The 26,756-nt window shown below is 43.6% G+C and overlaps 1 protein-coding gene across 1 annotated transcript in view; it reads left to right on the top strand.

Annotated features, from left to right (window-relative positions):
• Window positions 1–4,426: 4,426 nt before the first annotated feature.
• LOC309565618 (beta,beta-carotene 15,15'-dioxygenase-like) overlaps window positions 4,427–26,756 on the top strand; it is a gene marked incomplete at its 3' end in the record, with an annotated part of 51,617 nt that continues 29,287 nt past the window's right edge. Inside the window, exons 1-4 of the mRNA XM_082270573.1 lie at window positions 4,427–4,588; window positions 19,574–19,702; window positions 21,081–21,210; window positions 24,477–24,624. Of these exons, the coding sequence (XP_082126699.1) occupies window positions 4,492–4,588; window positions 19,574–19,702; window positions 21,081–21,210; window positions 24,477–24,624 (504 nt within the window). The 5' untranslated portion in view covers window positions 4,427–4,491. The remainder of the gene's footprint in view (window positions 4,589–19,573; window positions 19,703–21,080; window positions 21,211–24,476; window positions 24,625–26,756) is intronic.

Here is a 26,756-nt window from a genome sequence, read left to right as displayed (position 1 = left end):
GAATGTCCGCCAATGCTGACTTGACGCTGGTTAATGCTGGCCAGATGCCGGTTAACATTGAACTATTCCTGTAGCTGAGCTTCAACTAAAGAAATCCTCTCTTAGCTGCCTTAGGTATTCCTTTTTGAGGTAGCTACTTGTACAATTTTGCTGCACTGCTGAACGCTTCAGGGCCCACACTGTCGCCCCCTTTCACTCCCTTATCTTCAGGGCTTAACACTTGGCACCCCCTTTCTAAGCCACAACTACCGGTTAGCTGGCTCCTGGATCCCTTTGACCTTCTGGAGTGGCCCCCTCTCTTAGGCAGACCCCTGGGCAGATTTCGAGTACTCACAACACTGTTTTTCCTGGAAACTTCTGCCCAGCAGCTCCACTCGGTCAGCAACACTCTGGATCCCTTTCTGCAGCCCAGCTCAACCTCCGGTCCTTCAGGCCGACTGCCCAGGACACCTTCACTCACTCTGACAGGAGGAGAGACAGCCGTCAGCCTCCTCCTGGGACTCTGCTTGCTGCCAAAGACCCCCTGTCACATGCTTCAGCCAGGTTTATACCCAATCCCAGGGTGCATTGCAGTGAACTCCGCCCACTGGGACAGCTACAAACCCTGGTGCACTATTGGCCAGGTTTCCTCCACCGTCCAACAAGAGCCCTCATTGGATACAGTGGGGAAACTCCCCAGACTCAACAGACCACACCTGGAAACACATGACAGTCTAACTAACTGATCAGGCCCCCCCTGATAAGTAGACAGGGCCACATATATGCTTTTCCTAGCACCTACCTAGGAGGGTGCTGCACTTATGTAATATTTTATTTGCCCCTCTGATTAGCATTGCTTATTCTGACACTTTATCTTAAAAACCATTGATCGGAGCTCATCTGAAGTTTCCCCTTTGCTGGCCTGTCAACTTCCTGGCCTTGTGTAGCCTTCTGAACCCTAAAGGGAGCACTTTCCAGTTCTTCCTATTGGTAAAGGGTCCCCTAGCTATAAAAGGACAAACATCAAGACACAGGTGGCTGGAGTGTGCAGGGTTAGGTGCAGAAGAGGCTCTTCTGGCTAAAAATGCAGGAATATAGTCACCTTTTCCTCGCTCCCATTCAGCTTCCTGTGAATAGGCACACGCTAATCAATATTCCTGTTCATGCTAATGAAAATTGTGCAAGTGCTCACGCACGCAGGCATGCACGTTTTTGGCTATTGCTCACATGCGCGCATCTGTTGCTCACATTGGTGCCAAGGAGGCTATTTAAACTGAGCCTGTGCTGTTCTTCCGTGCTGTCTTGTCTACAGCCTTCCCCTGCATACCTGAAACCTGTAAATCTGCATTTGACTACTGTTACCGACCCGGCTTGTCTTCTCCTGAACTCTGCCTGCAATGATTCCGGCTTGCCTTTGACCGCGCTTCTACCTACACATCTGCACCTGATCTGTCTGCCTGTGTATGACCTGGTTTGTCTGACTCTGCTCCTGTCTCTACTGCTGCTGGACTGCCTGCTGCAAGCCCCTGCCTATGTTCCACTGGTGTCCATCCGGCATTCCTGCTCTGCTGCAATCTACTGATGGCCTCAGCCTGCTCCTGTCACTCCGCTGCAGACCACCGACGGTCTTCCCCTGCTTCTGACTTCCCCAAGTCAGAGGTGTAAGAGAGGCATTCCTCATCGTATCAGGCTCTTCCACCAGGTTTGTGACAATATCAGTTAGTATAGTTGCCTGTTGTATAGTTTAGCTTCAAAACTGGAACTGTTTATTGAACAAGAATACAGGCTTTTTATACACTACACTCTCAGGTGAGGCTGATCACATTATTATATGCAAACACAACTGTATACAGAAATATAATTAACACTATAAACATTAAGTTAATTAAACTAGCCACCTGGACAATTAGGGAATCTCATTCCAGCTCAGACTTGCCAGCATAGAGCTCACAAATGACATTACACATTATTACAAGTGTAAACACATACCTCAATAGTTTGCTATCAGACAATAGGTGTGTTAATTAGCATAATTAACAATGTGTGGAATACAGGTGGTTGAGCTGATGATATAATATCTGCAATGTGTCTGACTGTGTGGAGCAGTCCTTATTGGTAATTGGGCGGCTAGGCCCTAAACAGAGTCCCAGAGTCTGTGTGTCTAAGGGAGACATCGACTTGAATCCAAAGTAACTTTACTCCAAGGGTCCCTCCAGCATACACCTCACAAAGAGTAGTGTTCCCTAAAAGCAAGGGCCCATAGTCAGCAGGCAAGAGGCTAGCCTGCAATCCCCTCCAAAAGACTCTGTCCTGGGTGGGTCTGTCATAAGTGAATCATTTGCCCATCCATACCCAAAAGGAGTGGGAAAATCACTTCTCTCTTGGTACGAAAATCAAACCATAAAGGAGCAAAGGAAAGGTACAAATTTCTGGGGAGTGGAGGAGTTAAAGTTCAACTCCAGTCATGGGCCCTCCCTCAGTTTCTCTTCCCCATCCACCTTCGAACACCACCACTAATTTTTCCCATTGGTCTTTAGTCTGGTAGCCTAACCTTGAGTCCCCTTCTTTCTCTGAGGTTGGACACAGCCGCTGTTCAGGTATTCTGACAGCTGCCAGCTCTGTTAAAAAATCTTTTTACTTTCTGCTATAAAGCATACCCAATAAAAAAATGTAAGAAATCAAATTTCTTCATCAGTTTAGGCCAATATGTATTCTGCTACATATTTTTGGTAGAAATATCCCAATAAGCGTGTATTGATTGGTTTGCGCAAACATTATAGCTTCTACTAACTATGGGATAGATTTATGGATTTTTTTTTTATTAGTAATGGGGCGGCGATCAGTGATTTCTAGCGGGACTGCGACATTGCGGCGGACAAATCTGACACTAAGTGCTTCTTTTTGGGGACCAGTGACACCAATACAGTGATCATTGCTAAAAAAAATGCACTGTCACTGTAATAATAACACTGGCAGGGAAAAGGTTAACATCTTAGGCAATATAAAGGTTTGTAATCCAAACAAGAGAGAGGGTGACCGCATTCCAGGATGCAAAGAAAATAATTTTTATTCCGTGAAACCATCCAACATCAAGAAATATGTTCACAATAACATCTAATGCGTTTGACATGTCAACTGTGCCCCCCTCTGTCTGTGTCACAATGTTATTATGAACATATTTCTTGATGTTGGATGGTTTTACAGAATAAAAAATGTTTTCTTACTGGAATGCAGTCACCCTCTCTCTTCTTTGGATTACATGGTCAGACCACCGATCGGCACCCGGCTATCGAAGATAGGATTACTTTCACCTGGGGCGGTGTTGTCTTTTCTCTTTCTTGCAGCAATCAAAGGGTTAAATGTGTTCCCTGGGAGTGCTTGCTAACTGCTTGCTAACTGTGTTGGGATGCTTTGACTGGGGGGGACTTCTTAGCAGAAACACAGGATCTCCATCTTCCCCTCTGACAGAACGGTGATCTGCCTTGTTTACATATGCAGACCGCCAATCTGCCTCTCTCAGAAAGGATCGCTAGACCCGCTGATTGATTCTCGCTGTGTCCAATCACAGTGGGAGCGGGTCGCCAGAGGCACGCATGTGTGCCCCAGACTCGGAAATGTGAATGACGTACAGGTATGTGATTTCACGCTAAAGGGCTGCCCTGCAGTAGTATATGTACGTGGGGTGGTCCGGCAGCGGTTAAAGTCCAGCTCCGGACTACTTGCTTTTATATTATTTTTTTATTTCCACACACAGCGGTAGCGAGTCCCTGGCGGTGCGCACCCCAGACCCCAGAAAAAAAGACTTACGGATACGTGATTTTGCGCTGAAGGGCTGCTCTGCCGCAGTATATATGCATGGGGCGGTCCTGAAGCGCTTAGGGTTATGGAGTAATTGTGTGCAGAAAATGAATAATTTAGTCATAATATGAATTATTCTGGGTATCATTGCTACTACAACTTCTATTCCTGTGGGATATTTCCTATAGTGAAGCTCTCCTGCTGCCTGTCCCTCATATAAGAATGCGGTTAAGATAAATGACGCGCGCTGTCGCTGCCTGAGAGTTAGGCTTAGCCAAGGGGTCCCATTGGTATTTTGCTATGGGGGCCCATGATGTAGTTATGCCTAGATTCCAGTATGATTGTGTGCTGAAGTAACACTGACAATGGTAGTTATATGTAACATTGTAATGTTTCTTTTCCTCATTTCCTCTCCGATAAGCAGCACATGACGCTGTCTAGTAACCACATGTATATGACGACATTACATTTGCATTTGGTACAGCACAGGTTAACCCTGCGTTTGTTTTCCTGAACCTTTTTCTCCTAGGATAGAGATAAGCTCCTTGTTCCTGACACAGGGAGGAGGAGAGTGAGGAAGTGAAGGGGCCGGTCGCTCATTGTGCAGTTATAAACACACTATCAGCCATGCTGTACTTTGACCAAGACATCTCTATAAATAAGCTGAGAGGAGGAGAAGTGGAAGGCAGGCAGAGCTGAGGCTGTGTACCAGACATGGAGAGTACAGATGACTCAGTGGAATCTGTGGTAGGAGTCCTCTTCTCCAAAAACCGCCAGGAGTGCCCTGAGCCAATAAAAGCAGAGGCACAAGGTAAGCCCTATTGTTTTTCAGGGCCGCCTGGCTCATTTGATGTACGCAAGACGAGAAGGCAACATATTCTATTCTCTATTTTTACCATTTTTCATTGTTATACTACAGTTTGCACTACCTTAAAAATTGCCATCAGGTTTATTTATTATGGCAGTGCAAAGTGCAGCGATGATATGTATTTATTGCAGGTATTTAAAGGGCACCGACAATTTACACAGTGCTTTACATATTGTACATTCACATCAGGAGCTTACTATATAAAGGGTCATTGATATCAGCAAACCATATTGATCCTGGTGCATTGCACTTTTCTTTATTTTTTTGTTACAACTTTGTTGAAATGACACAAATGATAGTTCTGTACAATGCAGTGTCATTGTGATGTGTTGTTGGAAAAAAAAAGTGGTGTATGTAGTTCAGACAACGCAGTTGTGTGAAGTTACGTAATTGAAAACAAGGTAAATTTACAGAGCGCTGACAATTTACACAGTGCTTTACATATTGTACATTCACACCAGGAGTTACTATATTAAGGCTAATTGATATCAGCAAGTCATACTGGTCCTGGCGCATTGCACTGTTTACTTTTCTTTTTTTTTTGTTACAACTTTGTTGAAATTACACAAATGAGAGTTCTGTTCAATACAGTGTCATTGTGATGTGTCGTTGAAAAAGAAAGTGGTGTATGTACTTCAGACAACACAGTGGTGTGAACTTACGTAATTAAAAACCAGGTAAAGTGGGGTACACACTATAAGAAAATCGGCAGAAAATTTCCATTCCAGGAAAGATCGTACGATTTTCGGCTAGTGTGTACACAACTTTCAGCAGCCGATTCCGACATTTTCAACGAAAAAAAAAACTGAGGGACAAACTCCAAAATTTTCATCGCCCATCCTCAGCCCGTCCAATTTTCATTTAATGTGTATGCAATACGTCCGTGAAAAATCGGATACGTAAGACCGCGCATGATCACCTCGGGCTCGGGGTCACACGTATACGTTCTTACATCACACACTACGATCAAACGTCCCAAGAAAACAAAGAAACCGGACCAGAAATTTTCGTGCAGCATTATGCACTGTCAACTAAAAACGGTTATGACCGCTGAGCATAAGCTAGAAAAATCGGACAATAGTTCGTCCGATTTTCCTCAAGTGTGTTAGATTTACACAGCGCCGACAATTTACACAGTGCTTTACATATTGTACATTCACATCAGGAGCTTTGATATCAGCAAACCATACTGATCCTGGCGCATTACACTGTTTACTTTTCTCTTTTTTGTTACAACTGTGTTGAAATGACACAAATGAGAGTTCTGTTCAATGCAGTGCCATTGTGATGTGTTGTTGGAAAAAAAAAAGTGGTGTATGTAGTTCAGACAACGCAGTGGTGTGAAGTTACATATATGAAAACAAGATAAATTTACAGAGCGCTGACAATTTACACAGTGCTTAATGCCTGGTACACACGATGAGATTTTTGGACGAATGATTGTTCTTTTTTTTTTTTGCATGCTAATCTCATATTGAAAATAAAGAGTTTACTAAAGTTACGAAAATTTTCGTAGGACAGAATCAGATGTGATGTAATGTGTTGTAGTGTATTTGTATTATATTTTCGAATGACAACTGTACTGATTAAAGGAAAATCGTACGATCTGGTATTATATGAGAAACATTTTCGTTCTTGTCCCTTCCGATAATTTCAGATAAACTGTCGTGATCGGCTCTCGAAAGCTGTGTACTAACGACCAAATTATCGTACGATTGCGTCAAAAGCTGTATTTTTCATACAACTTTCGTGTGTATGGGCCATTACACATTGTACATTCACACCAGGAGCTTACTATATAAAGGGTCATTCATACCATCAAACCATACTGATCCTGGCACAATGCACTGTTCTTTTCTTTTTTTTTGTTACAACTTTGTTGAAATGACACAAATAAGAGTTTTGGTCAATGCAGTGTCATTGCGATGTGTTGTAAAAAAAAAAAAAAAAAGTGGTGATCAGTATGTAGTTCAGGCAACGCAGTGGTATGAGCTTACATCATTGAAAACAAGGTAAATTGCCTTGTCTTCATGTTGGGACTGCACTGGGCAAGGCTGCTCAGCACAGTTAAATACAAATAAGGTGAATAGGCCCCAAGGTCCCTATCTTAAAACAGTAGTAAACCGCTGCAATAAAAATAAAAAAAAGTCCCTCTTTAAAATAATAGCATAATGTGCTAGTATGCATCCAGCGGCGCGCTTTCATCGATGAGAAGGCTTCCATCTTCCTTCCCAGTTTGCGGACTCCGGCTGGGCGAGTGGCCGGAGCTGTGATGACAGCACTCCCCCGCATGCATGCAGGAGTCCTCAGGTTACGGGGTGGTATTCTGAGCGGTATGGCTTAACGTCAAAATATATGCGCCAGTGATGTCACCGGCTGCATCCAGGGTAAATATCTCCAAAACGGTGCACGTTTTGAAGATATTAATTTTACCTACAGGTAAGCCTTAACATAGGCTTACTTGTAGGTAAAAATCACACAGCCGACTTTACTATCGCTTTAAGCTGATCATACAGTGATCAAAATTCAGCCGGGTTCAGCAGGGCCCAGATGAATTTCAGTCGGTGTGTGGTGGTCTCTGTTTGCCAGAAGTCAAACGTTTGATCAACTCCTGTCAAATAGATACGTTGGAAAACTTTTCTTGATCAATGGCTGCAGCCACTGATCTGTGTATTCTGACACCAGTGGTTCCCACTGCCAGAATACAATGTCCCGGTGGGGGAGGGATTGCTCCATCCACCTTGTTTGTATGGATGGAGGAATCTGGCTGGCTAAACTAAAAAAAAAAAAGTGTGTATGGCTAGCTTTACAAGCATAAACTAGGGCACATTTAGACAGGTGCCAATTTACCTACCAGCATGTCTTTGGAACGTGAAGGAAACCAGAATATCCAGAGGAATTCCACACAAACACAAGGAAAATCTATGAACTACTTGCAGGTATTTTTCTTACAGAGTTTCGAGCCCGGGGGGGGGGGGTTCTGCCAAAAACTCCAAGTTGCCGAGAACTCCAACGACAATATTTCTGGTGAGTGCACACCAGGAATACTTTTAGATTTCGACCACTTGGTGTCTTCACAGAACACCAGCAGCCTTTACACTCCGATAGATGCTATAATTAGTGGAGATTGTTAGTCTGCCCTCTAGTAAACAAAAATATGGCGGCCTCTAAGGCGGCGACAACTAGCGGGTAGTGATGGGCTTTATGTTGTGGTCGAAACACTGAACACATGAGCACCCGGGGCACTCAGCGGGCAGTTAGCCCGCCGACGAGCGCCCCATAATGCACTGCGCGATTGCAGTGCATTAAGTGCTTGTGATTGGCCAAAGCATGCACCTGACCTGTATGCTTTGGCTAATCACAGCACAATGTCCTGTAAGAGACATGATTGGTCAAAGGCAGGGTGCCTTTAGCCAATCATGGCTCAGGGGCTAAGTTCATGCCTCACACTATATGAGGCTCCTTACACGGCAGCCCTGTGTAGTGTGTTAGGAGTGGAGATTAGGCAGGGTAGTTAGTGGATTGTGCTTTCAGTCAGTTTAATGCAGTCAGTGTAGTGTAGGGCTTATTCTTGTGTAACATACTGTAGTGCTGTCAGTGTAGTGCTGTCAGTGTAGTGCCGTGCTGATTCTTGTGTAACACAGTGTAGTGGTGCCACTGAAATGTTGGTGTATACAACACGTCTGTGTCACCCCACTGATCCCATTTTTTTTTTCATTGATATATTTTCTTTTTAATTTTCATTTTTTTGCAGCATCAGGTTCTGTTGCTGCAATATTAGTACTCCCCCTTCTGTGTCGCAGGTGCTATTCCTTCTGTGTCAGCAGGGGTTTTTTTGTGACGCAGCAGCACTAATAATATTTAGGGCATACTGCTGTCCCCCCTTCTGCGTCACAGGTGCTATTTCTTCTGCATCAGCAGGGTTTTTGTTTGTTGCACAGCAGCACTAATAATCTTTAGGGCAGAATTTCTGTCCCCCTTCTGTGTCGCAGGTGCTATTCCTTCTGCGTCAGTAGTGTGTTTTTTTTTTCGTGGCACAGCAGCACTAATAATATTTATGGCATAATTGCTGTCCCTCTTTCTTCCTCGCAGGTGCTATTCCTTCTGCATAAGCAGTGTGTGTGTGTGTGTGTGTGTGTGTGTGTGTGTGTGTGTGTGTGTGTGTGTGTGTTTCTTTATTTTTTTATTCGTGGCACAGCAGCACTAATAATATTTAGAGCATAATTGCTGTCCCCCCTTCTGCATCACAGATGCTATTCCTTCTGCATTAGCAGTGTTTTTTTATTTTTTTCATGGCACAGCAGCACTAATAATATTTAGGGCATGATTGCTGTCCCCCTTCTGCGTCGCAGGTGCTATTCCACCTGCGTAAACAGTGGGTGTGTGTGTGTGTTTTTTTTTTTTTTTTCGTGGCACAGCAGCACTAATAATATTTAGGGCATAACTGCTGTCCCCCCTTCTGTGTCGCTGGTGCCATTTCTTCTACATCAGCAGGGATTTTCTTTTTATTGGGCTTTTTTTTACATTTTTTTTTTATTAAAAGAAAAAACTATAATAAACTGGTTTATAATGCACCACGCACAAAAGTATTGCACCCAAGGACCATATTCCTTCCCACATGCTATTATAAAAAGTTATAAAACCCCCCAAAAAATCCCCATCATGTCCAAAAGGCCAACAAGGGGAGATAGACGCTCACAGGCCACTAAAAGAGGGCAAGCAGCCTCTGTGTCCACAGTGAAAAGTGGTGGTAGCAGGTATGGTGCATCCTCTGCAGGCGGGCACACTTGTCCTTTTGTCCCGGTGCTGGCCGTGTTAATGAGACACAACATGCAGAAGAGTTGATGGAATGGATAACTAAGCTGTCCTCATCCTCTGTTGTCACCCAAGCTCATACTAGTTTGCCTTCCACCGCATCTGCCAAAGCAGGCTATTCTACAGGCTCCTTGTCCACAACTACTCCTTCCATAGCCCCCCAATTATGCATGAAGGAGGCACCTGATCTATTCGATCATATTGTCAGTTACATGATGCTGGAGGATGTGTAGCAATTTGAATGCTTGGATGTTGGTTCCCAGGTTGAGGAAGGGAATAAGGTGATCCTAGAGAGAGGGGGTGACAATGACAGACAAGAAACTAGCAGTCATGTTCCCCCAGCTGCAGCATACTGCCAAGTTTGCTCCAGTGACGAGGAGGGAGGGGATGATGAGGTCACTGACTGTACTTGGGTGCCTGAGAGAATAGAGGAGGAAAGTGAGGAGGAGACACAACTCCAACGAGGTAGGATGTCCTCCAGGGGCCAGGTTAAGGGCAGCCACCCTATTGCATCACACCACAGAGCTCCACAAGTGCAGGGTGCTGTTAACACTCCGCTGACTTACAAAAGGTCATTGGTGTGGGCTTTTTTCCACACATGTGCAGCAGACCGCTTGCAATCTCTGTCTGAAGCAGATCAAGCGTGGCCAGAACACCAGCTGCTTGGGCACCATATGCTTGACAAGACATATGATGATCTGCCATGCACTCCGTTGGCAACAGCACCTGAAAGACCCAAATCATAAAAAAATGCAGACTACTCCTTGTTCCTCATCTGAGATCTCTACCCCTGCTATACCTCAAGACTTCTCAAAAACCTGCACTGAGAGGGATGATGGTATAGCAATGGGTGCCACAGGTACTTGAACCCAATTTGCAAGTAGTACACCACCTGTTGATTTCACCACTAGGCAAATTTCGCTACTCCAGTTGCTGAATCAATATATTTTCCCAGCCATCCACATGTTTAGCGTCTAAATGCTACCTTGACCAAATTGCTAGCACTACAACTGCTGCCTTTTCATCTGGTAGACTCTGCCCCCTTGTATGCATTAATGACACCAACCTTCTCTCCTCCCTCCAACAGGGACACTAGACACATGTTCCATGCTTGGCACATGTCCTGTATTTGATGGTGCAGCGTTTCTTGAACAGGTACCCGGGCTTACAAGATCTTCTGAGGCAGGCCAGAAAAGTCTGTGGCTATTTCTGGCGGACACACAATGCCAGTGCTCGGCTGGCTGACATTCAATGGGAATTCAACCTGCCCACCAACCCCCTCATTTTTGACATGCCCACCAGGTGAACTCAACATTGGCAATGCTGCAATGGCTTCACACACAGCAGAAGGCCATCGATGAGTACCTGTGTGAATATGGCACAAGGACAGGCTCAGGGGAGCTTGGCTTCTTTTCACCACGCCAGTGGCTGCTGATAAATGATGCATGCACTGTCCTGTCACCATTTAAGGAGGCCTGAGGATTCGTAGTATCAAGGAGAAGGCACTTGAGGCAGAACAGCGGGAGTAGGAGGACTTCCTTTCCTCACAAGGTCGCCTTTATGCAGATACCATTCCTGTGGGCCACAAAATGCACAGGAGGAAGAGGAGGAGGAGAAGGAGGAGGAGGATTGTGGTAGCATGGATGTAGAGGATAACATGCAGCAGTCTTCAAGGGATGGTTTTCATTCCCCAGAAACCCCTGGAGTAGTATGTGGCTGGGGCCGGGTTGCTCCTGACAATGTCATCCTTAGTGACCCAGAGGACTCAAAATCTCATGCCTCCTCAAACTTACACTGCATGGGCTCCCTGATTCTGCAAAGCCTGCGAAAGGACCTGAGGATTCCTAGTATGAAGGAGAGGGATCATTATTGGTTGACAACCCTTCTTGATCTGTATTACAAAAGTAAAGTTGCAGAGCTCATCCTGCCTTTGCAAAGGAAGCAGAGGATGAAACATCTTGAGGCCGCCTTGAAGAAAAATTTGTGTATCACCTTTCCAGACACTGGGAAGTTACTATTTCCTGGACAAAGTGTTTCTGAGGCTTCGTTCGGTCAAAGAAGGAGCGGTGGAGAAAGCAAGCGGCTGACTGATGCCTTTAAACAATTCTTTAGTCTTTAGCACCCAGGGCTGTTAGGTTTAAGCAACCATCGGCAGTGTCTGCAGCATATGGTGCAGGAATATTTAGGGGCAAGTGCAGACTTGGAGATCTTTCCAATTGAGCATCCACTGGGTTGCTGGGTCTTGAAGATGGACCATTGGCCAGAACTTGCTCAATATGCAATCAAGCTACTGGCCTGTCCTGTTTCCAGCATGCTTTCCGAACGGACATTTAGTTCTGCTGGAGGTTTTGTGACAGATGAAAGAGTGTGTCTGTCCACAGACTCCGTTGACCGGCTAACATTTATCAAAATTAATCAGTCCTGAATCAACAGCAGCTATCAAGCCCCTGATGCTGATGTAACTGATTGAATTTGCTAGGGATCTGGGATTCATTGAAGACTGCCTATGCTGCCTATCCTATTCCTAAATCTTGATTATGCTAGCTTCCAACAATGTTTTTGGTTTAGGGCACCACCAACACCAAAGGCCCAATTTTTCTGCACCTGTTTGACAGGTGAATGTAATTAATTTTTTTTTCAAATTTTTACAGCAGGGCCCATTCCTGCATTCAGCAAGAGTAACTGTGAGGGGTTACAGTGTTCAGGCACCACCAACACCCAAGGCCCAATTGTTCTGCCCCTGTATGAACGGTGCATGTAATTAAAAAAAAAATTCTAATTTTTAACAGCAGGGCCCGTTCCTGTGCCCAGCAAGAGTAACTGTGAGGGGTTACAGTGTTCAGGTACCTCCAAAACCCAAGCCCCAATTTTTCTTTACCTGTTTGACAGGTGCATGTAATTTCAATTTTTTTTCTAATTTTATACAGCAGGGCCCGTTCCAGCGCCCAGCAAGAGTAACTGTGAGGGGTTACAGTGTTCAGACACCACCAACACCCAAGGCCTAATTTTCTGCACCTGTTTGACGGGTGCATGTATTTTCAATTTTCTTTTAATTTTTACAGCAGGACCCGTTCCTGCACCCAGCAAGAGTAACTGTGAGGGGTTACAGTGTTCAGGCACCACCAACACCCAAGACCCAATTTTCCTCTACCTGTCTGACAGGTGAATGTAATTTCAATTTTTATTTCTAATTTTATACAGCAGGGCCCATTCCTGCACCCAGCAAGAGTAACTGTGAGGCGTTACAGTGTTCAGGCACCACCAACACCCAAGGCACAAATTTTCTGCACCTGTATGACAGGTGCATGTAATGCCATGTTTTTTTCAATTTCTTAACAGTAGGGCATGTTCCGGCATTCAGCAAGAGTAACTGTGAGGGGTTACAGTGTTCAGGCACCACTAGGGATGGGTGAACGGTTTGGGCCGAGCATAAGTTTGGCCTAAACATCGCCCATTCAGGTCCTCGCCTAATACTTGAACTTTCTCGGCACATAGCGGAATGTTCGCCCGCCGAGTGCACAGTCAATAGGTTGTTAAGGCTTCCCTGCTGAGAGCTGAATTTAAAAAAATAATTGTAAAAAGAAAATGTAGCGAGGTTAGAGCGTACTAGAGCAAGGTTAGAGCATACTACGTCATATCCGGCCGGTGGAACGCATGCTGCGGGAGCAGAAACCATTGGACCGAACATCGCCATCTTTTACCTTGTGTTTAGGAATACCACGGCCAGCATTATCCTCTAGCAGCTTCCCGCAGGCACATACAGGACCAATATTGGGACTTCTGGCCATATAGGAGAGCACAACATCACAGAGTGATCTGAGAGTGACCTACAGGCCGCCTATGTTCATTTTGGTTCTGGTGAGTAGGGAAGCATAAGGGGGAGCACGAGCACTTTTTGCAAGATTGGAGCACAGAAGCACTTGTTTGTCACCTTTATCATATTTGCACAGCAATTGGAGGACATTTATTTATTGCTTTATTGTTTTATTATGCATTGGAAGGACATTGTTGTGTCATACTAAGCACACTTTGCACTTGGCACTTTATGATTATTTATTTGATGGTATATTTATTTATTATAAGAAATGTTCATTTAGCAGCGCTGACACACTATCACGTTTAGCTCTTTGTAACTGCTTGTGCTTGCTGCAATTCTCAACTCTGTACACTGCACACTGCACGCTGTACTCTTTAACTCTTTAGGGCCCAACCGCTGGCACCCCCTTTACACTTCAGGGTCCTCTCACTAGGCACCCCTTTAAACTTCAGGGTCCTCTCACTAGGCACCCCCTCTGAACTTCAGGGTCCTCTCACTAGGCACCCCCTCTACACTTCAGGGTCAACACTGGCACCCCCTTTTCAGCTAGCTGGCTCCTGGATCCCTTGGACCTTCACCGGAGTGGACCCCTCTGCTAGGCAGACCCCCTGGGGCAGTTTACAGTACTCATGAACTGGGAATGCTTTCCTGAAACTGGACCCCCTCTGCTCCGCTGGTCCTCAGCACACCGGATCCTCTCTGCAGCTCAGCTCAGCTCACTTCGTCCCCTCAGGCAAGCCACCCAGTACACCCGATCCTGCTGACAGAAGGAGAGACAGTTATACTCTCCCTCCTGGGACTCTGCTTCCCGCCAAAGACGCTGCGTCATGCGCTCCCCTCAAACTTATACCCACTCCCAGAATCCTGTGCGGCAGAATCTGCCTTTCTGGGGTAGATACAGGCCTGAGTGTGCCATTGGCTGGGTTTCCTCCACTGCCCAATGAGAACCCTCTCATGGAGCACAGTGGGGAGACTCCCCAGTCTCAACAGCTACACCTGGGAGACATGACAGCCCAGCTGAAAATCATGGCCCTGCTGTTAGGCAGCTAAGGTCCACTATACTTTGCCTAGCACCTACCTTGCGGAGTGCTACAGCAGCATTACCGTGTGAGCAGGAAACATAGAAAACAATTGTTTTTTATGGGCCCTTATATTGAGCTAGTGTTTGTCTATATAGATGCAGCATTAAATAATTATAATGGGTGTTATACAAATTGTGGTGTGACTTTAATTACCAACTCTATATACAGCTAGCAGCATTTCTTTAGATACACATTTGCTATGCACTGCTGTAAAAGATTACATCCTTATCTGATTACTTGACATCACACAGACTTTGTTCAGCGGGGATCGACCAAATTCCAATCCATCTATAGTCAGTCTATCTATCAATCGACTTCAGAACAAGCAGGCGGTCCCTTTTTCTTTGTGCCATCACTGCCCGCTGCTATTGTATTCTGCTGTCAGAATACAATAGCGCAATGGGAGGGGTTCCCCCATCAACCTTGACTGTGTTGATGGGAGAATTAAGTGATTTTCTTTCCTTCGGCTCGTGGTTGAAAGAAAGAAAATTGCATAATTTATGGCTTACTTAATACTGCATATGCATATATAATACACAGATAACAGCATTTCATGGCACAGTTCAAAGAGCACTGGTGTACAATCATGTGCAGCAATCAGATTTGTAGCATTTTAGTAAAATCAGACAAGTAAATGATAATTTCTTTTGGTGGTCATAGATGGGACGTGACCTTTAACTGTTTTGATTGGCTGGCGCAGGATGATGTTGCTCCCACGCATGCGCGGGAGTGCAGTCATCCTGGTCTACTGTCAGTGTTAGTGTGCCAGAATGGAAACTGAGCTGCGCATGCACAGCATAGTGTATATTCCTCAGAGGACTGCAAATAGCCAAGTAAGTATACTTTATTGCAGAAGAGAGATTGTGTGTCTCTTTGGTAATAGCCCAGATAGCAAGCAATTGAGCTGCAAGTTTGAAAATTACTTGCTAAGCTTTTGCTAGACTTGCCAGGATTCACAAGTTTGTTGCGAGGTTGCAGTAAGTCCACATTGTATGATTCCTGATCAACTTTCTTTGCAAACATTCTGCAAGTCTGCTGCAATTTCTGGTTCAGTTGTAGTATACAATGCTAGTCAAACATTCCAAACCAAATAAGGTGCTTAAAGCGTTGTTCCGGTCTCCATATTGTAGCTGCTGACTTTTAATATTAAGACACTTACCTGTCCTGGAGTCCAGCGATGTCGACACCGCAGCCGATGTTTCCATCGCCTGTCGGATGCTGCCACCGCAGTAGCCGGTAAGTTCAGTGATACCGCTCAGAAGAAAGTAGAAGGAAGCCCATATGGTAAAATAATTTTGGTAGGTTTATTAAATGTAAAAATATGTAGTACACTCACTTGCTTTGGTGCCTGCTTACCTGGCACCCGCTGTCTACAGCATTAGTTATCTGGCAGAGCTCGCCGTATGTGGTCCTGTGTATACTAGGAGTGGCTCCGGACCCCATTCAAAGATAGCGCCTGGTGGAAATGACGTCAGGATGACGCAGGCAAGCTCCAAACAGTTACTGAACAGTCAGTTATGTTGTGCATTAGTCATCCCACCACAGGGGTCACTGTGACTTGCAGAGCTCTTGTTGTAGACTCACCAATGCAACTTTACTCTTGCTAGAGACGTGCCACGCAAATTTGTTACAAATTGGAAAAGTGTCAACTAGAACTTGTGCTTCAAGTGCTCTGCAAGTATAAAACTTACCAGTGAAAATGTGCAGCAAGTTAACAAGACTTACAATTCAACAATGCCACGATTTTTATGCAAGTTATTCTTGCTCTCTGGGACAGACCCTGCCAGGTCACAATTTTTTAGATTTTAACTTTAGTTCCACTTTAAAGTGGAGTTCCACCCTTAAAATCAACTTTTCACCATCCGCTTTCTTTAATGTACCTGAAAAAAATTGGATAATTTACATTTTTTTTTGTTTCACTCACCTTCTTTTTGATGAAAATATACTTACCTTCCTTCCTCTTCCTCCCTCTGCGGACATGGCGCACGACGTCACTTCCTGCTTGCATTGACTCCTGGGAGATGAGGGTCATCGCTCCCAGGAGTCAATGCGCCTGCACCGGCCCTGCTCGTCACTTCCGGTGCAGGCTTGTCAATCCCTGCTGAACAGCTTCTGGGCATGCGCAGAAGCTGTGCAGGGATGATGTGCCTGCATCGGAAGTGATGGGCAGGGCCGTGCAGGACATTCTGGGACTCCCACGTCACCGAAGAGGACACCGAAGAGGATGCTCCGGCTTCAGCTGCCCACACCTGAGATGGCAGCGCTGGACAACACATTTTCAAGGTAAGTATTTCTTCTAAAAGATAAGTGAAACGGGACAGTTCAGAGGCTATTGTTGCTTTAATGCACTAGCCCTGATTGTCCAGGGGGTATTTTTATCTAAAAATAATATTTCAGGGTGGAACTCCGCTTTAAGTAACTCCATATCAGTTCAGTATATTGAACTATTATTGTAATACTTACCTTTTTGGGTGAGACAATAAAAAATGCATTCTGTTGCATATCTTTTATTGTTACACAAATACATAAATAAATGCTACCTCTAGTGGCTATCTGTATATTGGACTGAATTTATCAGATAACAATCTCATTGACATAGGGAGCGGGGAATGAAGCTGCATTGTCACAACCACTATCGTCCAATGTGATGGTATAGCTTCATTTATCAAGCAGAGAAGAGTTCCAGCTATTACTAAGACCCATAATGATTCAACAGAAACAATTCATGTGTCTTGAATGTTTTCTCTTGGATTGTTAACACCAGATCTACATAACTCTTTACAGTGTTCTCACATGATGCCATTTATTATTGAATTATGCTCCTTCCTCATTACCTGAATCTTGTGAGTATACCTTTTTACTTATTAAATTGTCTATTGCTACACTTAGATGGCGCTGCTTTTTTGTCCTTTTCCTTTTTCAGAGTCCATTCTAGCTCTCTGAGCCTGTCGGCGTCCTCTCTGGGGAAGCCGAGAGGCTCAGAGAGGCACACTGACAGATGTCTATGTGGAGAGCTAAAAGAACTTGAAGGAGAGAGCCTGAGGAGCTGATCGGTACTGTGGGAAGGTTTTGTTCTACCGGGAGAGCGTTACCTAAGAGAAGTCCCGATGCTCTCCTGCCACTCTGCTACTGGGTCAGTTTCCTTCTGTCTTAGTGCCAGCACACTGCAAACCCTAGGAGCCATGCAGCTGTTCTTCACTGCAGGTCAGGATATGCCGGATCCCTGCTTTACAAATCTCAGGTTCTCTCTTTCCAGTTATAGTGCTTTTCAAAGGACATCTGACAGACAGTGAGGAGGTGTTATATCGCCTCCTCACCGCCTGATTTAACACTATAATGCTGCACTGCCACGCTGCAATAACATGCATTGCACCCGGTTGCGGTGCGGCCCCATTGAACTCAAAGGATGAGATTGGCAAGCGGTGCCGCTCATTGAACTCTATACCCCGAAGCAAAGAATTGTGGCTGCGGCATGTAAACAGTCCCAACCAGCTCTTATTTTACAGTTTGGTCCAAAAGAGACCTATTTCATGATCTATTTGTTCCTATTATTCCTAGTGCCAGGTGTTTGTTTTCTATATGTTTACATACTTACGGACCTTCCTAGGTCCAAAATTAATATTGAGCATAAATAAGATTGGCCCCCCACAACAGTCCTAGTTTCTCATGTGGCCCCTTGGGAAAATGGATTGCCTACCTTTGCATTATTCTAAACAACTCTCTAGCAGCAAATCATTATTGGGAAACATTTCAAAATGTTGGCAGGTATGCAACAAAAGAACATCCCTTATATGCCTGATGTAACACACACATCCAACTTACTATAGCTTTATAAATGGAGAAATTGGAGCGTATAAAATGTGGGAAACCATAGAACAAAGAGGGAAGATTCCACCTTTAATCTGTGGAGCATGACATGATGACCTCTAATTTCACCTCATTGCACAATTTACTAATCAGGCGTCCTCTCTTTCATAGAACCCAAAAGCTGTGAGGACACTGGCTACTAATTAGGAACGTAAGCCTCTGCTGTTATTTCCTTTGATTTCTTTTTAAACAATCGTCTTTTAAGTAAGAGGAAAGACAGCATGTTACAACTGTAATATTATTTTTGCTTTTATATATATATATAGATTATTATTCTTCATTTTAAAGTATTTACCCCTCTATAAAAGACAGTGCTTACCAGGACCCCCTGGCGTACATCATCCTCTCTCAAGGGCACCCAGATGGGAACTTTCATTTAAAGTATTCCCTAACTGAGTTTAAAGTAATACTAAACACACACGGTTTAATTTACATTGTCCTTTCTATTTCTGTATGTGGACAATGGCACTGAAGCACAATGCAACACAATTGGTGTTGCAATTCTTTCCACTGTTTTTCTGTCTGAATGTTCTTTACCAGTGAACCTAAATGCACATGCTTTATAGAGTAACATAACACACAGATGGCAACTATCCGTACATTGGCTATTACGATGCATTGGCAGCCAATTAAAAATGAATGGGCTGCCTTAACACATAATATGTTAATGTGCATGCAGTAATGGACATTACAAGTACAATACAAGAGTCTTGACCTCCTTCTTAGGCCTGATGCACACTGCGTTTAGGGGCAGAAATCTGAACACACCAAAACTGCGCTCCGGAGAATTTGGTAAGAAAAGAACACCCAATGCATCTAAACGCACGTAAAAGTGTCTAAATTCACCTAAGTGACAAAAATAGTTAAATTTTCTGGCCAATAAATTAAACAAATGGCCAAGTGCTTGACATGTGACTATGTAAAATATGTAAAATTCTAAAATGTTATCATGAATTTAAATTAACAAGCAGATGTGTGTATGGAATCTAAATAGATTAATTGAAATTTGGCCGGTTCAGTAGGGACCATCTGAATTATATTCCATGTTTGGCTGTTCCAGCTTTAAAAAAAGGCAATCTAACGATCAACTTCTGTTGAATGGGGATGTTGGAAAACTGTTGTCAATCAGTGGATGTAGCCAATCAGCTGCGGCTGCTGATTCATGTATTCTGACAGTGGAGTACAATGCTCCAGCAGGGAGGATTCCTCCATCCACTTCACTTGTGTAGATGAGGGAATCCATTTTTTTTCTATTAGCCTACTGGCTGATTGAAAGAAGACAAGTGATCTATGGCCAGCCTTATACTTATACATAAATCGTTACAAAACTTTGTCTTTGTTCTGCAGGGCACATACCAAAGTGGCTGCAAGGAACTCTTCTTCGCAATGGTCCGGGAATTCACACTATTGGAGAGATGACTTATAATCACTGGTTTGATGGGCTATCTTTACTGCATAGTTTTACATTTAAAAATGGTAAGTTTGTGTTTCTCTCCATTTATACAAGAGGTTATATTTAAACTTAAAGTTCAGGTCCATGTTTTAATCTCTGGGGGTGGTATCCCTAAAGTACCCACTAATTTAAAGTCAACCTGTCATGAATGACATATGGGAGGTTATTTACTAAAACTTGAGAGTGCAAAATCTGGTACAACTCTGCTTAGAAACCGATGGGCTACCGTGCACAGCTGCACTAGATTCTGAGTGGACCAGTTTTAGTAAATCTGCCCCATGGGGACAGAAAGGCTTTTGATGATTACATTTGCAAATACATGTAAAGCCATATTGCCATGTCAAGGCAGCTCTGTAAAGTGTGGTCCTTAACTCAAAGCTAATCTGAGTTACCAACTATGGGACATATCTGTAGAGCAAGGCATAAATTGAAAGTAGGTAACAAGGAGGCAGCCCTCTCACACCTGGAGCCCAGCATTACTCAGTAGCAGATAAAGACCCCCAGGTGTGTCCAGACCAAACTTACCAAACAAACACTGGCAACTGCTCAGATCAATGTATAAACTAGCAAAAAAGGGGGGAAATGCACAAGACAATTTCGTTTTTTTTTTTTTCTGGCTAGCTAAAAATCATGTTAGGAAAATGTTCTATTGCTCTGTATATTGCCCTGGCCATTCTAACCTTTTAATTTTGTTTTAGAGTATTACATTTCTCTGAGCAGTTGCCATTGTTGCTTTATTCATGGCAAAGTAAGGTTGTCTCTTAATAGTCCATCTATCCCAGCAAAGTATACTCACCAATCTTTGCTTCCTGGCCACCTCCCCACTGCAGGAGCCCACCCTGAGTGTAGGTGTTAAAGCTTAAATCACATGATCTTGATGTGCTGCTATAAAGGCCCCTTTCACATGGGGCGGATCTGCCCAAGCGGAGCTCAGCGGGGGATCTGTCCGCTGATCCCTGCTGAGCAGTCGGATGACAGGTCCATGTCCGCTCTGCTATGCAAGAGCGGGTAAGGACGGAGCCTGCTCTCTTCTATGGGGCGATCGGATAGAAATGGACTGCGTGTCTGTTTCCATCTGATTGTCATCCATTCCAACCCGCTGAACAGATGGCGAACGTATTGCCATACGTCTGTTTTTAGCTTATTTTGTCAGATCGGATGCCAGACGGGTGTTAGCACACGTCCGCTGACATCCACCTCCCTATAGAGGACAATGGGTGGGCCGATCGTGTTCGTCTGAAAAATGGACAGGCAGGTCCGATCGTGTGAAAAGGGCCAAACACCTGCTGTTCTGGCCAATGTAAGATTAAAGCTGAACTCCAAACAAATACACAAATAAAGTCAAAATAAGAAATTTCATTAATGCAATCTATTGTATTGTTGCATCATTTTTGTTTGCAGGTGAAGTATACTACAGAAGTAAATTCCTGCGTAGTGACACCTATAACTCCAACATGGAATCCAAGAGAATAGTGGTGTCAGAATTTGGCACCATGGCTTATCCAGACCCCTGCAAAAATATTTTTTCTAAGTAAGTTACAAACCATTTGCTTCTATTGCTTTCATGTGTCTATACTTTAAAGTGACCCTGTTTGTGGTTGGAGTAAATAATACTTAGCCTAGCTTGTAAGTAGAAGGCATATACTAACCTTTCTGGCAACCAATGTCTTGGTTGTGCCACTTGTGGGTGTGCTCATTACCTGCCCCCTCCCCCCCCCCGCGCTTTGGTTCCTCCCCTATGCCCCTATGACCCATAGTGATGTAGGAGTTGGCAATGCAAGGGGTGAGCAGGTATTTGACAACACAATAACAAAGCATTCCCTCACTCCTTCCCTCACTTTGACAACACAATAACAGAACACTTGGTGCCTGAGTTATCAAACAGCAGACCTAGCCATTGGGAACCAGTGGCAAATGCTATAATAGTACATTGGCATACCACTCTGAATGGTTGGCAATGCACAGAGTGAAGGAGGCCTTAAAGCTCTAATCTAAGCACAACCAAAAACTAACCCCTGCAATGCCCCCCCCCCTTACACTGCAAGGCTTAAACACGTAATAGGGGGTTGCAGAAGACCCCCCATGTTCCAGCAGGCTCCCTCGATCTGTGTGACTGGTCTACCACAGCCTCTTCTTTAAGCTGCTCTTGGTTGTTTCCAATACGTACTATACAGAGTTAAAAGCCCTGGACTGTACATGATGTTGCCAAGGCTCCGCCCACAACTGAAGCTTTGAGGAGAGGAGAAAAGCACCTGAGCCCGTTGACGCAAAGAGTCAGTTAAAAAGGATTTCCGGCCCCCCGCCCCCAAACATTTAAAATTAGCAGCTACAAATACTGTAGCTGCTGACTTTTACTATTAGGGCACTTACCTGTCCAGGCATCCAGCAGTGTCCTCACCTGAGCCAATTCTTGAATCGGCTGTTGAGTGATGGCACCGCCGTCTTCGCTAAGGGAAACCAGCAATGAAATTGCCAGTTTCCTACTGTCCATGCACGAATCGTGCTACAAAGACATGTAGAGCATAAAACAGATTATCACACAAACTCATACACTCACACAAACATAATTAAATGGGGAACCCTGTCCTAACACAATAATAGGAAAAAAGGTCAAAATGGACTTACAACTGTCGAGGCTGTGGCCACCCAGGCTGTTGGGGAAACAAATGGCCTTCCTATAGTGCAGGTGGAGTAAACCTGTCTCTCACATTCCCATCCTGCGTGCTCTTAGGGGGCTCTCAGGTGGGTAAACGAAGTAGTAGAAGAAGTCAGTGCAAAAAAGGCTCATAGGTAGTTTGATTGGCAGAGGATGTAGTTGTTTAAAGGATAGGCATGAGTTGTCTACTTTGGTTAAACGTTCTTCAATACTTTACTTTCCCAAATAAAATGGGTTTTGCAGCTTTAAATTGCGGCTTCCTCTGTTCAAGGTAATACAAATGGTGTCTAGTATCAGCTGGTAGTGAGCTCCACTTGGGGAAAATTCTTTATTAGCCACTAGGTGGAATGTAGAGCTTGTGGCAGTGATGTCATCTAGGTGGCTCAAAGCAACACTATTTATTTAATCTTAATATATCACAACTGCTTCTTGAGTCACAATTAGATTTTAATGGAGGATTCCAATTCATGATCAATGAGGAAAGCAAATCCTAATATAAAATACATGGCAGTTGGAGCATTCAGGCAAAAAGAGTGGTTGTTTTTTCCACTATTGATACATTTTCACTCCACTGAAAAGAGTCCTTTTGTTGGTTGCTGTCCCCATGTCCTTGGAGGGACTATGTGCACTGAGTGCCGGTTCACACTGATGCGGCTGCGGCGATCGCATGTAATGTCGGAGCGCACTGCTCCTTCATTACATGTGATCGGCTGTGCGGTGCGAGTTTAGCCAAACACTTTGTATGGCTAAATTCGCACCGCACCCGCAGCAAAGACGCACAGGACCCTTTTTTGCAGCCGCATCAGGATTGGATCGTACAGCAGATCCTGTGCAAACTGCAAGATCGCACTGCGATATGCGATCAAACTGGGGGTGTCGTTAAGATTACATTGACACCCCCAGCGTATCGCATATGGCAGTGTGAACTGCCGGGGGTGCGTTTGCGATGCGGGAACAGGCTGCAAATTCGCAGCCTTCCCGCATCGCATAAGTGTGAACCGGGGCTCAAAGTGGATGTAAACACTCCTCTTCTTTTCAACCAAGGAAGCTGCCATCTTAGCCTTTGTTTGATCTTCAACTGCCATGATGCTGCACATGTGATCAGTTATGACATAAGACATTGGATGGTTTGACAGTTTGTTTGACAGCACCTGTATATGTGACATGCCGGGAATGTAACTGTTTTTTTTAAACCATTAAATAAATTGGTTTAGTTCCACTTTAAGGATGACAATACTTTAAAAAAACTTTTGGGCCAACTGCTCCCTTCCCCTACCCCACATGCTCTTAACCCTACCCACACATATATCTAAGTAAAACATTTGTATTAGCCAACTACTTCCTCTGACCATAGCCTATGCTGGCTAAGGCATTAGTCCTCTCTGCTGAGTCTACTGTGCATGTGTGGCCATTACATTATAAACCCAAATAGAGAAGACATCTAATTGCATATTCACATATAAACAAAAGGCGATGGTGAGCTCAGGTGCCTTTGAATTTATAAGGCCAACCTCTGATGCTTAAGAACATGTACAGTACTTGCTGGAGGCTTACTGGCATTAGGTCCAATGGTAGCTGCCTCAGTTGTCTTGGCTTTAAAATGACTGTACAAGTTGGTGAATGTTATAAATATGTCTTTTTAACATAAGTAAAATTTTAAGAATAAATATTGGCTTTAAAGCAAACCAGTGATTTATTAATACCTTTTAAACTAAGGTTGCTGCTGTATATAATTACTTTAGGGACTTTTGCAGTGCCTGTCGGAGCCCTGAAATTCCAATGCAAATGGCTATTTTTTGAAAGTTGATATCTGCAAAGGCACACACCTCTGCCCCCCATGTTATATTATTCTGCCTAATAATGGGTCGGTCGGGCACTGAAGACAGCATTATGGAGTGTGGAGGATTTATACTTATTCTATCAACTGCAATGGTTCCAAACAGCACTGTCTGCGACCATGCATTTACGATTTGCCACCTTATAGCACTGTCTATACATCAATAACCTTAGCTTGGAAGCTTTAGGTAGAACATGGTATACTGTCATTTTCAGTTATAAATGCTGTAGCCACTAATAACTATAGAATTGGTAATAAAAAGCCATCTCATTCCACCTTTAATGCTTTATCGCTTACATGACAGAGCCTTCACGTACCTGTCACATGTGGTGCCTGAGTTCACTGATAATTGCTTAATCAACATCATAAAGTTTGGAGATGATTATTATGCTTCTTCTGAAACCAACTTTATCAGAAAAATAGATACACAGACTCTGGATACCCTAGAAAAGGTATTTAAGTGTGATAACTGTTTATTTTTCTACTTTGTAGATTAGAATTACATTATACTCATTATATTAACCAGCTCTTAACTGACTGCCTTCTCTATATATAATGATGTAAGACTTCCGTTTAGTGTACATTGTACAGAAGGGAAATGCGTGTGTGGGTGTCCCTAATAGCCTCATATTCTGGTGCATGGTTTAGCTGCTGGCTCCATCAGTTTCTCAGGTTAGTCTGTAATATAGAACACCCTGAAAAAGTGCCCTATAACATATAATACAAATGTTGGGCTGCTAGGGACTGCCATCCAAAGTGATTGCTGTTCATGTGATTACTATGTCAGCTCTGTTGTAGTGGTCCCTGCAGGCTGGAGGCTTCATTAACAAAATAGACTTTAGCCCACAGATGACACTGTAGTTGTCTCTGCAGCCAGAAGGTGGCAGTGTGCCTCTGTTTACTATTAATACAATTACAACATTGCAATTAACAATAATAGTAATAAGACTGAAGCATTATAATAATATTATTCTGTCCAAAATAATAGACAATGTAACTATCAGCATCCATTTTGTACCTTACCAGGCCTTCATCGGGCTACATTTATATATAAAGAAACATACAGTATTAGAAAGAGAAACATACACTATATTGTCAAAAGTATTGGGACGCCTGCCTTTAAACACTCATGAACTTTAATGGCATTCCAGTCTTAGTTCATAGGGTTCAAAATTTAGTTGGTTCACCCTTTTCAGCAATAACAGCTTCAACTCTTCTGGGAAGGCTGTCCACAAGGTTTAAGGAGTGAGGGAATGTTTGACCGTTCTTCCAGAAGCGCATTTGTTAGGTCAGGCACTGAAGTTGGAGAGAAGGCCTGGCTTGCAATCTCCACTCTAATTCATCCTAAAGGTGTTCTATTAGGTTGAGGTCAGGACTCTGTGCAGGGTAGTCAAGTTCCTCCACCCCAAACTCACTCATCCATGTCTGTATGGACCTTGCTTTGTGCACTGGTCCAAATCATTTGGTAGTGGGGGGAACATGGTGTGGGGTTGTTTAACAGGGGTTGGGCTTGGCCCCTTAGTTCGAGTGAAGGGAACTCTTAAGGTGTCGGCATACCAAGACATTTTGGACAATTTCATGCTCCCAACTTTGTGGGAACAGTTCCTGTTACAAAAATGTGATAGCGCTGCTAACCCAATCATAAAACGTATAACAAATAAAAGAAAAAAAAAACAAATGTATTTTACATAACATAAAATCAAAAAAAGTCCTGGTGCGAACAGCACAAAAATTACTATTATTGAATATAAAGTGCAAAAAACACTGCAAAGGGCTAGCATAAAGTTAGTGGTGATCCTCCTTTAATATGTGCAGAATCCAAAGTCTCTAATATACTGATGCGCTTCCCAAAAACACACCTTTAAACACGTTCTCCAATCACCAGGTGTAGTGCATGCTCACCTCCACTCTAGACCCACAAGGGGTCAACATAGCAAAATTAGGAATACTTTCTGACATTCAAATTCCCACAATGCCTCCACACTGTTCACATACAGATTCAGGGCAACACATAGAAAGAGAGCCATTTAAGTTTTCGGGTTTGTACAAGCATGTGAAGTAAATTTAGATGAAGTATTTAACACCACCAACACTAATCAGTCGGATGATATTGAAAATATATTTAGGAAGTTGGGACACTTAATGGAAAAAAAAAGTAAACACATGGTGGGACACTATATCACATGAGAGGTATATCAAGGCAAATCTAGTACCTAGAAGGCTTAGGTGGGATGTCCCTATTAATGATGGGCTCGTAAATCAAGAGTCCATAAAAGAATAGTTTTCAATTTTTCATCAACAAAGGTCTAGAGCTAATTCAATTTTTGCTAAAAAGAAAACAAAGAAAAATTTGAAAATTAGAGCAGCCGATTGCTTAGCACAAAAATAAATTGGATACACCAGAATTTGGGCCATATCAAAATTAAGGATCAAGAAACAAAAAATCGTAAGAAGAAAAAATACCAAAGAGATAAAAATTATTATGAAATTAATGAGGTTTTTAAATGGCAAATACAACTTAGAGAAGGAGAACCCACATTACCCAACACAACACCTGAAAAATAAGTGAGGATTTCCAATAGGC

This window comes from Pelophylax lessonae (assembly GCF_965119305.1).
Source record: "Pelophylax lessonae genome assembly, chromosome: 10".
Classification (NCBI taxonomy): Eukaryota; Metazoa; Chordata; class Amphibia; order Anura; family Ranidae; genus Pelophylax; species Pelophylax lessonae.
Note: the sequence above shows the minus strand (reverse complement) of the source record. Positions and strands in the feature narration are given on the sequence as shown.